The sequence below is a fragment of the Pezoporus wallicus genome, unplaced genomic scaffold (genome assembly GCF_028554395.1).
Source record: "Pezoporus wallicus isolate ANWC-B61680 ecotype Strahan unplaced genomic scaffold, APGP_CSIRO_Pwel_v1 contig_13809, whole genome shotgun sequence".
In the NCBI taxonomy this organism is placed as follows: domain Eukaryota; kingdom Metazoa; phylum Chordata; class Aves; order Psittaciformes; family Psittacidae; genus Pezoporus; species Pezoporus wallicus.
The window spans coordinates 252,171-266,057 of record NW_026638706.1 but is presented as its reverse complement, the minus strand read 5'-3'; the positions used below and the strand labels follow the sequence as shown (position 1 = coordinate 266,057).

Here is a 13,887-nt window from a genome sequence, read left to right as displayed (position 1 = left end):
ATGAGGAGTGAGCTGACTACTGAGGGATATGACAGCTTATCCATCACTTGAAGGGCCTGGCTCATCCCCTGCTGTCTTTCTACAACATGAAACCCAGCTTTGCTGGGCTTCCCACAGGCACCCTGCTGTAAGGCTTTGGACTGTGGGAGGCAAGCCAGTTTTAGATGGTCCTCATGGTACATCCTGCCATCAGCATTTATGGACATCCCACCAGGGTCAGTTGTTCCTGGCTGCAAGATGGAAAGATGCAGGGTGGAAAAGGCTGCAGAGGTTCAGTATCTTCCTCCTGCAAGTGGAGGGATCATCCCTGCAGAAAGGGGCTTGCTGGTTCTATCAGCTTGCTGTAGCTGGTACAAGGGGGAAAGCTGTGTGCTGCTGACACTGGGACTCAGCATGGCTGTGTAGGGATGCGAAAAAGGCACCTTCCTCTAATGATGCTCACAGATTGCTCCTCATGGGTGCTGCAAGGATGCTGGAGGGGAATATCATCCTCCTACCAAAGATGTCATTAGAACAGCGCCTCTCTGGGGCTGATGGCATCTGCAGGGAGGGGAAAAGGGGTGTCCTTTTGGGAGGGAATGGGTCCCCCATCCCAGCTCCCTTGTGCTGTCTGCACATAGGCACATGTGTTTACATTGGGAAACGGGGGGGAGAGACATCCTTGTGTATCTTGAAGTGATTTTTGCAAGTGTCTTCTGGGGCTAGGAGCCAACAAGCCACAATATGGACAGAGGATCTGCTCAGAGGAGGGGACCTCTTTGCCACAGGAAGCACAGGAAGAGCTGGATTAGTTAGAAATGGGGTTCCAGGAAGGCAAAGTTCCTGTTTAGGGAGAGGGAATAGAATCATAAAAGCAACTTGGTTAGAAAAGAGCTATAAGCTCACCCAGTCCAACCATTCCCCTGTCAAGGCCACCACTAACCCATGGCACTGAGGCCTCATCTCCATGGTGTGTGAACACTTGCAGGGATGGTGACTGCAGCCCTGCCCTGGGCAGCCTGTTCCAATGCCTGAGCACCCTCTATGGAAGGAATTGTTCCTCAGCTCCATCTAAACCTGCCCTGGTGCAGCTTGAGGTTGGTTCCTCTTGTCCCATCCCTTGTTCCTTGGGAGCAGAGCCCAGCCCCTCCTGGCTCCATCCTCCTCTCAGGCAGCTGTAGGGAGCGATCAGGTCCCCCCTGAGCCTTCTCTTCTCCACACTGAACACCCCAGGTCCCTCAGCTGTTCCCCATCACACTTGTGCTCCAGGCCCTGCAGCAGCTCCGTTGCCCTTCTCTGGCCCTACTCCAGCACCTCAATGTCTCTCTTCTAGTGAGGAGCTCGGAACTGAACACAGGGTTCGAGGTGTAGCATCACCAGTGCCAAGTGCAGGGGGACAATCACTGCCCTATTCCTGCTGGCCATGTTATTTGTGATAGTTGAAGAAGAGTCAATAAGAGGCAATACTCCCTTCCATTTGACATTCTGCACTACCCTGTTGTGTATAGTCCTACCACATTCAAAGACATCCCAGTCTGGGGGTACGGCAGTGGGTACATTGCAGGGTCTGCCAGGCCAGCATCGCCTCGGCATCCTGGGTGCTGGGCTCTCACCGAAGCTGATGGGGCTTTTCTGGATTTTGCCCAGGTGGTTGGAACCCGTGGTCGGCTTGGGGCGACTGCACCAAGGACTGCGGCGGAGGCCTGCAGACCCGCATGCGCACCTGCAAGCCCCTTCCCAACGAAGGTCTTGTCTGCGAGGGAGTCCTGGAGGAAGGACGGCTGTGCAATAGGAAGGCATGCAATAGTAAGTGGAGGCATGTTCCCTTGCACGCGGGTTGCTCTTCCCAAGGAGGAGCTTTGGCCTCATCGCCATGAGTGATGAAGGATGCTCTGGAGGCATCGGTGATACTGCCAAAGGGCCGTGTTGGAGCATCAAGCCCAAGGGAGCATGAGACTTCGGCTGTGCATGGCCCCGCTCTTCCCTGCCTGTCTCGCGGTCACGCATGCACACATGCACGTGCTGATACACTTCTTGCACCTGCAGATACACACCTTTACCCTAAAAGACAAAGGTTAATCTATAAGAATCTGTAAGTAGGATTACATTGGGTATTCATATGCTGGTGATCGATCTGCCACCCATAGCAAAATACACACCCTTAGAGACATTTCTTTGACAGCTGGAGCCTCTCTCCTGAATAAATATAGCATGCTGCTGAGAGAGATGCTAAACTCATTTCTTTTTAGCTTAGTTCACCTTCCCAGTCAAGAGCAGTGTTGCACTCTTTTACAAAATGAAGCTGACATGTTAAGATGTGAGAAAAGAGAAAGATCTGGCCATTAGACAGCCAAAACACACGGCCTGAGCAAGGCAAAGTCTTTGGCAGATGCTCCACTCCTTTCCAGGTCCTTTTCTCCACAGCGCAGGAGACATTATCAATGCCAGTCAGCAGTCAGATATTGACGGGTTGACCGAGTGAACCTCAGCACTTTCAACCCCAGTTCTTACTTTGCATCAGCTGAGTTGAGAGAGGGATGAAGAGGTAAAAACAGCAGAAGCTCAGCCCAGCAAATTCAAGTGAATGGCTGGTTATGATTATTCCTTTCTTTTTATTTCAAATTCATAGTAAAGGGTGTTTAAATAACTCCTCCAACTAGCCAGATAACTCGGGAAAGCTCAACTGTTTTCAAAGGCAGGGAAGTACCTCCTGATAAAGGGGAAGTTTAAACAGAGGGACATAACTATGTTCCTCTAAGGGCTAAAATGATTTCATGCATTTTTTACCATATCTATAAATTTAAATCATGTTGCAATTAGGCTTCTTTCTTTCTTTTTCTTTTTTTAATGAAACCTTCAAGTATATTAAATTTCATCTCCTTGACTCACAGCTGCTAATTTCTGTCTGAGGTTCGCCCACACTAGAGATATTTAATCTATGTCCCTATGCTTGCTGGTGACTTTGTAGTCATATTGCAGCTGTAGCTTGGGTCAGTGAGGGATACAGTGCAAGGACTTGGAAGCTGAACCTGAAAGGAGGTCCAACTGTGGGACTTGTGTCTGAATGGAGTTGAAGGAAGGGCTGTGCTGGTCATGGTGGACAATGCTATTAAGGAGAAGAAGGTGGAGATGGCGTTAGATGGTAGCAGAGTCTTTGTAAGTGTGGCCATTCTTTGAGCATGGGGCACATGGGACAACAGGCAAAATACTGCTTAAGGTACCTCTCCTGTGTTGGACAAAGATGGGAAGGCAAAGCCCTCCAAACTCTCTTTGTAGCACATCCTAAGTGCAGAATAACCTGATAGTAATGTAGGCTGCTATTACTCAATAAATGGTTTCACTTATATTTCTGTCCTCATTCCCTTACATACCCAATCAACTCCTCTTCCAAATTGCATTGCAATTGGTTCAGCTGGGCTTATTTGGGAAGGAAAGGATCTTTAGCTGTGGAAGGCCCTAGTTTGAAAAGAGAATACACCCACAGAGTAGGGCAGTGCAAACTGATTTATCCCTTTGATGTATATAAGTTAATGTTGATTAATTTTCCCCAGAGCCTCTTTGCAGACAAAATGCTGGTCCCTGTTGTGATGCTTTCATGCTGACAAGCTAGAAAGCATTTGAGGGAAGATGTGAGCAATTAATCTATCAAGAAGACTTACCCACGCCCATCTGGAGGTCTATGTCCAACCTCAAGATAAACATGCATCTCTTCCTGTCTACCAAAGCTCTGTGTTCGGTTTTGAGCTAGCTCCTCAGTTGCCTTTGCAGCCGTGCCCAAGAGAAGTGCACTTTTGACCCAAGAAGGGCTTGTAATGTTTTTTGCACATATCATTTCCTTCTCTTTACTCTGATCTGCACCAAAACCTGAGCGGATTTAGAACTAGAATAGGAATCCTGTTTTAACTGTGCCACTGCTATCCTCATATTGACTTTTGTTCATAGATTTGTTAGGGATGAATAGAAAGTTCATTCTTGCACTTGAACTGTTATTTCCTTAAGTGTTCACTGTAGACTGTGGTTAAATAGATGCAAATTTGGTTTTCTTTAATTAGATAAAAGAAGAGGAAAAGGGAGAAAAGATGAACCAGACAAAAGAACATCTTTACCCTGAATTGTGCAGGATTTCAGTAGCTTGTAATAATACTTGACTATCTCTCCAAGTATTGTGGAGTAGCAGACACCTTTGTTTTCTAATAGGAAACAAACAGGAAAATACACTCTTTTCCTTGACCAAAGGGCTATCACTAATCCTGATAAAATAGTCAAACAAAACAGGGATGAACACCTTGTTATTTTCCTCTTTGCTGTGAGGGTAAATTGAAACGTGTACAAGGAAAATGATAGCACCACTAAGAAGTAAAATCAGCTGGCCAAGTTAAGTTAGAATAACACAGAAATCACCACCACCTTCAAAGCAAGGGTAAAGCCATCTCTTCTCTTTAGCTCCTCTTTCCCTCCTTCTGCCAAAGTGCCTCATTAGCTGATGGGTGATTAGCAAGAATGTTTTAGCTGGATCTTTAGTAACAGGGAGAGGTCTTAGACTGATACCACATCTGGGGCAGGTTCTCTATGGGAACATCTTTGGGAGCTGCCAAGATGAATCTTTCTGGAGGATTTGTGAGGGTTTCATTGGTTCTTTTATTTTGTCTGGCCACGGTAAATAGGTTAGAGGGATCCAACCTTTCTTGCCCCAAGGTGGACCTTCTCCAGGTCTCTATGCAGCAGTGGGAATGGTGGTTCTCAGTGTTACCTCTGACAGCTTGGTCATTGAAATCTAGGTATAGCCACATGGTGGTTCCCAGAGTCCAAACACGCTGCCTGGAGGCCATAGTGTTGTTTGAAATCACTGCACAGAGACATCTGAATACTCCACAGATACCACTTGTATGCGGTCTTTGTGTTTCCCACTCACTTGGGCCACAATTTCTGCTGCTTCATGTAATGCAGTCCCCTGCTTGATGATCTTCATCTGGCTAAATTTCATCAGGGATATATACCCAAATCCAATGGCAGGTAAGTTATCTCCTTGGGCAAAACCCAAAGCTGTAAAACACTGAAGAAAAACTGTAATGAAGGCTCATCCCAAACTGGAAAGGAAACTGCCTGGCAACAGCAGCTTGGTTTAGGAAGAGCTTTTCTTCATGGCAGTTCTTCAGCTCAAGAGACATATTCTGAAGGACAACATTCAGTGTTTGATATAACTGATTTTTCCTTGCTAGAGGCAAAGGACTTGGTGATATCCTCCTCTCCAGCACAGACAGGGGAGATCTCCTCCATCTGTTTGATTTGGCCATAGCTTCTGTTTTATAGAGGGAGGGGAAAAAAGCCAACTGGTGTGGTGACAAGTGCTTACAGGGGAGCTTTCCAGGCCCACCCTCTTTGGATGGATGAGGACACCTGCTGTTCTCCACTGGTCCCTCTTGGCTGTGTGGTGTTAAAGATGTGGTTGCTCACAACCTGGCATGCAGAGGGTCCTCTAAGGGAGGATGGATGGGTGATGTAGAATGACAACATGCAGACCAGAGGGAGGATGTCATAGGTCTGACCCTGGTGCTGGAATTGGGCAGTTCTGCAGGAATGCAAGAATAGAGATGCAGGCAGCCTGCATCTGTTCCTGGGGAATGAAAATGAGCAGAGGAGCCAGCTGAAACCCTGCCATCCCATCTGGCACAAGCAAACCCATCACTGACACTTAGGAATATGCAGATTGGGCAGATAGGTCTCCCCTAGGCTGGGAAAGGGGAGGCCACATCCTGCCATCAGGTGCAGAAGTGTGACACCGGAGCAGTCCTTTCAATCCATGCTGGATTTCCATCAGCAAGCGTGTTCAAGATCTAGCCCTTCAGCTGTGTAACTGTTAGTGGTGTGAAGAAACACGTGTTCCACATGACATTCAAAACATGAAGCCTCAGTCTCTTCCTCTGCTGCCCCTGATTTCCATTAAAAATAACCTTTTTGCTGCAAACACTAAGCTGAAATATCCTTTAAGAGCATCTTCATTCCGCATAGGCTAAAATATATTGCAAGCTGGAAGAACTCCTTGCCTGTAGGAACTTGCTGCTGCTTGTAGAGACTTCACCCTGACCCTCCTTTTAATAATGGTGCAGACATTTCCTATCTGGGGCTCACTCATCTCACCCAGTGACATTTGCACAAATCTCAGATGTTCAAAATGCTTGGGGCTACTTCCTTATCTGGTGCAATTGCCATATATCCAGTGCCTCCAAAATGACCCTCTCTACATCCACTGAGGTCTTGCTTTTCAGGGGTTGTTAGGATTCTGCCTTAGTTTTATGCCTTTAGCATCTTCTAGATGCCTCAGAAACTCCATAGCCAACACCTTCTCCTTCAGTTTTATGGCACTTATATATATATATATATATATATATATATATATATCCATTTAATCATCCCTTTCCACTCTTTGCTCTGGCCCATCCTTTCATTCCCACCACTTCAGCTTGCCTGAATAATTTCCATGACCCTTTATTTACCATTTACTTGACCTCTCCTGTTTGGGGGATGAGTACAGAGAGAAGAGTGTGCAGCTCTGGTGAGACATGCTTGGATGTTAAACCCTTGGCCCACAACACTGCAAAGTCTCTACATTCATTTTCCCCCTCCCTTGGTTGTGCTGCAAGGTGTTGTCTGACACATTACATGTTCTCATTAGAAGTGTTGGTCATCTGCTTCCTCTTCCCACTACTGCTAGAATTAAAAGATTAACTTCCCCAACCACATTTGAGAGGTGTTCTTCCAAACTCTCACATGCTTGTTGTCACTTGAAATGTCTCTGTGCTCCCTCCAAGGGTATTATTCCTGTAGTCCTCATGTTAGCTCCTCCAAGGTGCTGGGTATTTCAACAACATGCCATCCTCACAGCATTGGGTGCAAATAAAGTCTAGGTCTTCCTTTGATACTAGCACTACTCCTTTCCACTAACCCCAAAGTAGGACGTGAGCCGTTTAAATCCAACCAGTTCCCCACTGCCTTTATTGTGTAGTCTTCACCCCTTACACTTCAGGTGCATAAAACCCAAAGCAAAGTATTGCTTGTATCAACTTTGCCATGTACATAAGGGACCTGGGTTTTCCCTGCTTTACTCAGAACCATGGCTGATTATTGCACATATCCAAGTCAAAGACCAGGTTAAGTCTAAACCATGCTCCATGTTAAATGGAGACAGACATGCAGCAGATCAACCCAGATATGGGTCTGGAGACGTTCTTTGCTGGGGGAGAATTGGATCAAGCTGGAACAGTCACATATTCATCCACTGAGACCTGCTTGCTGTTAATTAGGATGAGCAATAACAGCTAAGACTTGTCATATGCATCAGGGAACAAAGGAAATAATGCACCTCCTCCAAGGCTAGGATCAGTCATTAGGAGATGTCAGTAACATGGGGCCCAAATAACTGATGAGAGGAGGTTCAGGGTGCCAGGGTTGAATATAAAGCTTTTATTTTGCTCTTTTATCTTTCCTTCTTTCTGTCCTGCCTCCTATCTCTCTGTTCATCCATCCATCCATCCATCCATCCATGCTCACTGGCTAATTCTGGGATTGTCAGTCCTAGGTTTCCCTTGTCACCTTCCTTGCTCTGGGCAGCTGACAAAGCCATTCAAGTTCCACATTTACCACTTTCTGCCCAGTCCCTGTTTCTCTTCGCAGCCTAAACAGGTCTCTGAGAAGCCTATGGGATTTACTACAGATGAAGATTTGGTGTGTTCTTATAGCTTGTATGTTTTCATGAAGGGCATTTAAATCAGAGCAGATGAAAGTGCATGGGTATAGCCAGCAACAGGTCATGGGAATGGAGCATGTTAGGATTGGTCTCATATTTGGGATCACATTTGTGATGTGTCCCAAATATGGGACTAATTTGACTTGTGTCCTAAGCAAACTGAAGCCACTGGATATTGGAAAGATAGTTAAAAGTTGGTCTTTATTTTAAATTGAAATGCTCCATGACTTAGTAGCTATTAAAATACAGGATTTAGGCCTTTTCTAGTCCAATAAACACCCAGACAAAAGGTATATGCGAATATCAGGGTGTTTGTAGTCCTAATTCCCTTGCTGATAGCAGGCAAGTGACTGCCCCATCCCAGCTCCTCCAGCCTGCAGCCTGCAACCAGCTAATGCTGGGATGGTTTGGAGTTGGCCTGACCAGTTCCTATGCTCCTTAAACGCCTTTCAGGCAGCAGTAATGGGAAATAATACAACTTCATGAACTCCATGGTCCTCTTCCATGAACTAAGCTGCTGAATATAAAGTCTGGCTCCTGGCAGGGACTCTCTGAATCATTCCTCTCCCTCCTCTGCCTTTCCCTTTTTGGATGGCAATAAAGATTCCTGCCACCACACTGAAGCTTCATTAACCTTTATTAATTTTCTCAAGGTTCCGGGATCAAATTTGTCACCATTTCATCTCTTGGCATTTGGTACTTCTTGAAAAAAAGAAATGTTTGACAGTTTTACCTCCTTTGGAGGAGAAAGATCCTCTGTCTGGAACTTGCTGTTTGGAAACAAAGTGGTTGCCAGATCACATATTATTTGGGCTCAACTCTGCTCTCTGCTAATCCACATGGCCTGGTGGAGCTCTCTCCTGGTTTACAAACAGTCAGTGCTGGTGGGTGGGATTTGGTTGTTGTTGCTCAGTTGTTTACTAAGCAGGGCATGTGTCAGGGTCGAAACGTACCAGATAACATGGAGAATGGGAACTTTAGTCTCCCTTGTAGCAAGGTCAGAGCTAATTCACGTGGGAAGAGAATGAAAAGCTGGCAGAGCATGGGTTTGATAGGAACATGGGTCCTAGCTGTCAGTTAGGAGTTAAATGCCTTTACGGTGGATGCATTATTTACCTTCTGGTCTCAACACCATGATCTTCAGTAGGAGATTTTCTGTTAAAGAGCTTCGCTCTTCCACCTGAGTTGGAAGGTGCCCATCCATAACTCTGTTGGTATAAAAGTCACTTTGTCGATAGCAGACCTTCATCTCTCTTTGTTGCTGGTGGAAGGGTAGACTCTGTGAAGGAGACATCCTTTTGAGCTATCCCTTTCCTTTTCATGTGCTTCACATTTTCTGGTTACTCTACAGAGCATTGCTAAGTAGATGTTGATTGCAAGGCAGAGTTTTCCACTAAAATAAACCTGTTGATCATCACCATAGGCCTCAAAACACTGCTAAAGATGGTGGGATTCATTGTCAACACATCTGAAAAGGCTAAATCCTCCTGAAGAAGTACACCAGAGAGTACATACACCTTAGAAAAATCATTGTGACTGATTAAAGACCAGACATAAGGGATCATATTCTGCATGGTCCCAAGTCTCACTGAGAAACAAGGGGTTGAACTGCCATCCAGACCAAGTCTTGCAGGCTGACTTGGTGCTGAAATCTCAAGGACTGCTGATGGTCAAGGGTGCTGGGGTTGGAAAGCCAGTGATTGTGTCAACCGAACATTGCAGGTCGCTGTTGTTTTATACGTGTAACCTTTGTAGTGAAAGATCTTGCAGAGTGAACCAAGGTGTATTTACATGACCCATTACCTTGCCATAGCCAATGGACGCTATAATTCCAGAAGCCAATCGCTGAGGTCCACAGATAACAGAAAGCGAGAGGACACTGACGAACTGCAGCACTACGGGTACCCTGCACCTCAAATAGGTAAGCTCTGACCTACCACAACAGCCTATGGAGATGGCACACTGCCTGGTCACTGCACTTCCAGGCTGGGCTGGGCTGGCTGCATTGACTTGCTTTGCTGTTTCCATGACCCAGCTAACCAACTCTTTCCCCCCCCAGGCTAGTGTGGGCTTGCCCAACAAGTCACACACTGAGCAAATGGTCATCACTCAGTTTGCTCCCATTAACCTACAGGGTTTTGTGTTGGTGCCATTAGCCAGAGAAGGCAAAAAAGGTTAGATGCAAAGCCCTAGCAAGACCATGCATCTCACAGACTGCTTCTTATCGCCCTGCCTACTTCTTAGCCACTGCTTTGTCTGAACTATCTAAACAGCCATGGTTCATTAAGCCAAAACTGACCTTACTGTGATACAGCCTCTTTGCTGATGTCCATGTCACACCTTCCTATTGACTGTAGGAAGGTTGTGATGGGGAGAGAGCAGGACTGCTTTCCTCTGTCACTGGGTTTTTAAGTGCTGTGCAAGGACTTGTATCTGGTAGATTTCTGCAGAAGAGCCTTCCACCCGACTGCAACAGAAGGGGAGTAATGTGTAGGAATATCAGAGAATGTAATCTTGGAAGATGGGAATGAATTGGACCTAGTTCTATGCCAGGTCCAGTCTGGAGAGGTTTTGTGCTCTGTCTTCATCTCTGCCTTTCATAGCAGCAGCTTAACACATCATAGGTCTTGGGCAAAACAAGGTGTGCTGAGCCTGACTACGAGTTAAAATCATTGCCCAGTGACCTTGCAAACACTTTGTGCTCTACAAAGGCTTCAGACAAAGCCCAGGAGCTGTGAAACAGATTATAAAGGGAACGGGTAATATTCTGTTATGTATTTGCTTTGCTCCATCCAACCCAATAGGACTTCGCCAATGCGCAGCACTGAATAGTCAGGAAGCTGTGTGGTGTGGAGGTTCCAGGGGTGATCAGGCATTGACTGGGGTTGTGGCTTTCAAGTTGAAGTAAGGGATGGCCTGAATTTCTTTGCTACCCTGCACTGAATCTGCTCCCTCAGGTGGAAGAAGACGAGATCAATGTTGGTCAGCAAAAGGCTGCAGGACATGAGATAGAGGGTGTTTGCACTGCCATAACCTGGTGAAGCTGAGCTCCATCTCTCTGTAGCACATGGGGAGGAAGAGAAGGGACTCTAAGGCAGGACCTGGGATGTCCCTTGTTATTCGTACTCTGCCTGGTCCCAGGTGCTTCCTGGTGCTTTGTTCCAGCCTTTAGCTCAGCCATCAGGCTTATAACTGGGCATTTCTTCCTGTCGTGCAGCTGGATACTGCATCTGGGCTCAGTGACATCTCTATTAACTCCCTGTTACCATAATCACTCCTGCAGCATGGATGACTTGGGCTGTGGTATCCCCGAGTGCAGCATGGGCTGGGAAATGTGCATTGTCCTGCTGCAAGCTTGCCACCTTCCTGACACTGTCCCAGGAGCAGCAACTGCAGCTGAGTGGTTCAAAGAAATCAGGATGACGGAGATGTAAAGACCAGGCAGCGGGTACAGCCCAGGGAGGGATTTAGAGGAGTCTTTAGCAGGGGGTGTTAAATCAAAGCCCACATCTTCCTTAGCAATTAACACACTTTATAAGGGATAAGCCATTTCACATCTACCAGTGACCTGGAAAAATAGGAACTATGGAAAATGGCTGATGCCAGCCTTGAAGACTAGGGATGAAGAGATGGCCTTGTCCAGTTGAATACTGGTGTGTAATCCTGCCAGCCCTCTACAGCCCTGGGTCCTGTTGGCCCATACATAGGCTCTGGCACAGTTGTGCTCTCAGCTGTGGTGCTGCTGGCTGCCCATGTGTCTCTCCCAGCAATAGCATAAGAGTGAGATACAGCCCAGCAGGTTGCTGGCATGGGTACTCCTGGCTCAGCCCACAGGCAGCTTCCAGGAAGCCTTTGCCAGAAGCAGGATAAGAGTGAAGAAGTGGCTTGTGTTTAGTGAGCTGCCACATTGACAGACACCAGAAAGACAAGGGATCCTGCAGACGGTTGACAGTGATGTGCTGCTCCATTAGTACCAAGGGAAGAAAACATCACCGAGAAGCTGCAGGCACTGATGGGGACCAAGCAGCCAGCTGGGCTCTCTGTACAGCCAGCTGTGCTCTCTGTACAGCCAGCTCAGTTACTCTCAGGGCTGGCCAAGAGTTGGAAAGGGTCCTGGATTGCAGTGCTACCTGCCCATGGAGTGATGCCCAGTGCGTAGCACCTCGCAGGGCATCTCCAGCTGCAGGAGAGGTGCTGCAGCTGGCTCTGTGGGAGCAGAAAGCTCTGCAAAGGGACATCTTCTCACCTGAAGTGGAGTCCTTGCCCTTAAGAACCCCTGTTAATCCCCAGGCTGGAGAGGGACTTTTCATCAGGGACTGTAGTGATGGGTTCAAACTGAAAAAGAGGAAGTTCAGGTTAGATATAAGGAAGAAGTTCTTTACTGTGAGGGTGCTGAGGCACTGGAACAGGTTGCCCAAAGAAGTGGTGAATGCTCCATCCCTGGCAGTGTTCAAGGCCAGGTTGGACAGAGCCTTGGGTGACATGGTCTAGTGTGAGGTGTCCCTGCCCATGGCAGGGGGTTGGAACTGGATGATCTTAAATTCCTTTCCAACCCAAACCATTCTATGATTCTAAGCTAGCCTGGAGCATCACAGGACTAATCAAATCCTGCAGACACATCTGTCTACAGGCATCAGGCATGATGAAAGGCAGTGAATGAGCTGTTGCCCTCTGTAGGGTGAAGAACAATTTGTGGGAGTGCATCTCTGGCAGGTCTAAGATAGTACTGAGCTATACTAGGCAGCTTTCCAACCCAACAAGCACGGTAGACTTCTTGCCCTTATATCATAAATCAGAACCAGGATCCATTTCTGGGATAAATAATGGGAACATATTGCAGCCAGCATTTTGTATTTGCTGCAATCTGACCCACAGGGATGCAGAAATTCTTCTCATCCATAGTTTTTACAATAGCCAATATTCTGTTTCTCTTGGATAGAGAATGAGAGCTTGACCTGATGCCTGAGAGCATCTCAGAACTGGGTTTCACATGGTTTGAAAATCAATTGAATTTCCTCAAGGTTTGAGACTAGACTGGATACAGTGTCCTAGTAGGCTGAGATGTATTCCTTAGTTCAAAATGACACCAAAGCCAAAGGAGAACCAGCACTTGGAAAATCAACTTTTTGTGGATTTAAAAGCCAGGACTGGTGCAATGTGAGAGATGATCATTGAGGAGATTTGCCTCTAATCATAGATGTTTCTATTGGAAAAGGGCAAAGGCCAAAAATAATAAAGAAGAGGAAAGAGTCAGAAGAGGTGGAATTTGGTTCAAAGATGCCATTCGTTGATCAAGTGACACAGCAACTTGTCTGAATATGGAGATTGCAAAGGTCTGAGTAGGGAGGTGGTGGATGTCAGGGTCTCCAAGCCATGAGTTGCTGATGGAGGAGGCCACTGTGTCTCTGCAGTATTCCCTTGTCCCACCTCTGGCCTCTCAGAAAGACTTCTAGGCACAAACTGGTAGCATTTAACCACCAAAGAATGGCATCTCCCTGTCATTGAGGCACTTGATGCTGGGTGCAGTACTGGGGAGGTTGCTGAGGGCAATGGGAGGTGTTCTCTGAGCAATGGGAAGGCATCATCTGTTCATACAGCATCCAAACAAGGTATGTAGCAGGAATTGTTGGGATCTGTGGGCCAAGGAGGGGTCTTCTGGGGTCTGAGCCACTCTAGAAGGCAAATACTGAAATGATGGTACCAAAAAGGCCACTTGCTGATGATGAACTGAGATTATCACAGGACTGTCTGTCTGACAGAGCCTGTTGAGTTCCTTATCGGAAAGGCAGCAAAGTTACCATAGAAAGGCAAAACTCTGTATGCCAACAGATCTAATACTTGAGCACTGAGGCCTCAAAGAACACACTATCATCTCCTACACATCCCAGAGAAAGACCAATATTCCATGACATTTATCTAACTGGAACCAGCTGTGTAGGTCAATGAAACAAAATGCAAAAGCAAAGGGAAACAGTATTGAGCAATTTTGGCTTAATGAACAAAAGCAGTTACTTCTCATGATAATCATTACAATGGCATAGGTGAGTAAAGAAAGGCTCACCCTTACCTCCTCCTCTTTCTAAGTCCAGCCACTAAATGAAGGGATGAAAACCTGTTGATTTTACATCAAGGACAGATCTCCCTCTACACTTTCCCCCTTCAAC

At 46.6% G+C, this 13,887-nt stretch overlaps 1 protein-coding gene across 2 annotated transcripts in view; it reads left to right on the top strand.

Annotated features, from left to right (window-relative positions):
- The window catches only part of ADGRB1 (adhesion G protein-coupled receptor B1), a 283,293-nt gene that overhangs the window by 119,741 nt on the left and 149,665 nt on the right, over window positions 1-13,887 (top strand). For both annotated transcript variants that reach the window (XM_057412111.1, XM_057412112.1), the window contains exons 3-4: window positions 1,627-1,785; window positions 9,537-9,644. In XM_057412111.1, the coding sequence (XP_057268094.1) occupies window positions 1,627-1,785; window positions 9,537-9,644 (267 nt within the window). The remainder of the gene's footprint in view (window positions 1-1,626; window positions 1,786-9,536; window positions 9,645-13,887) is intronic.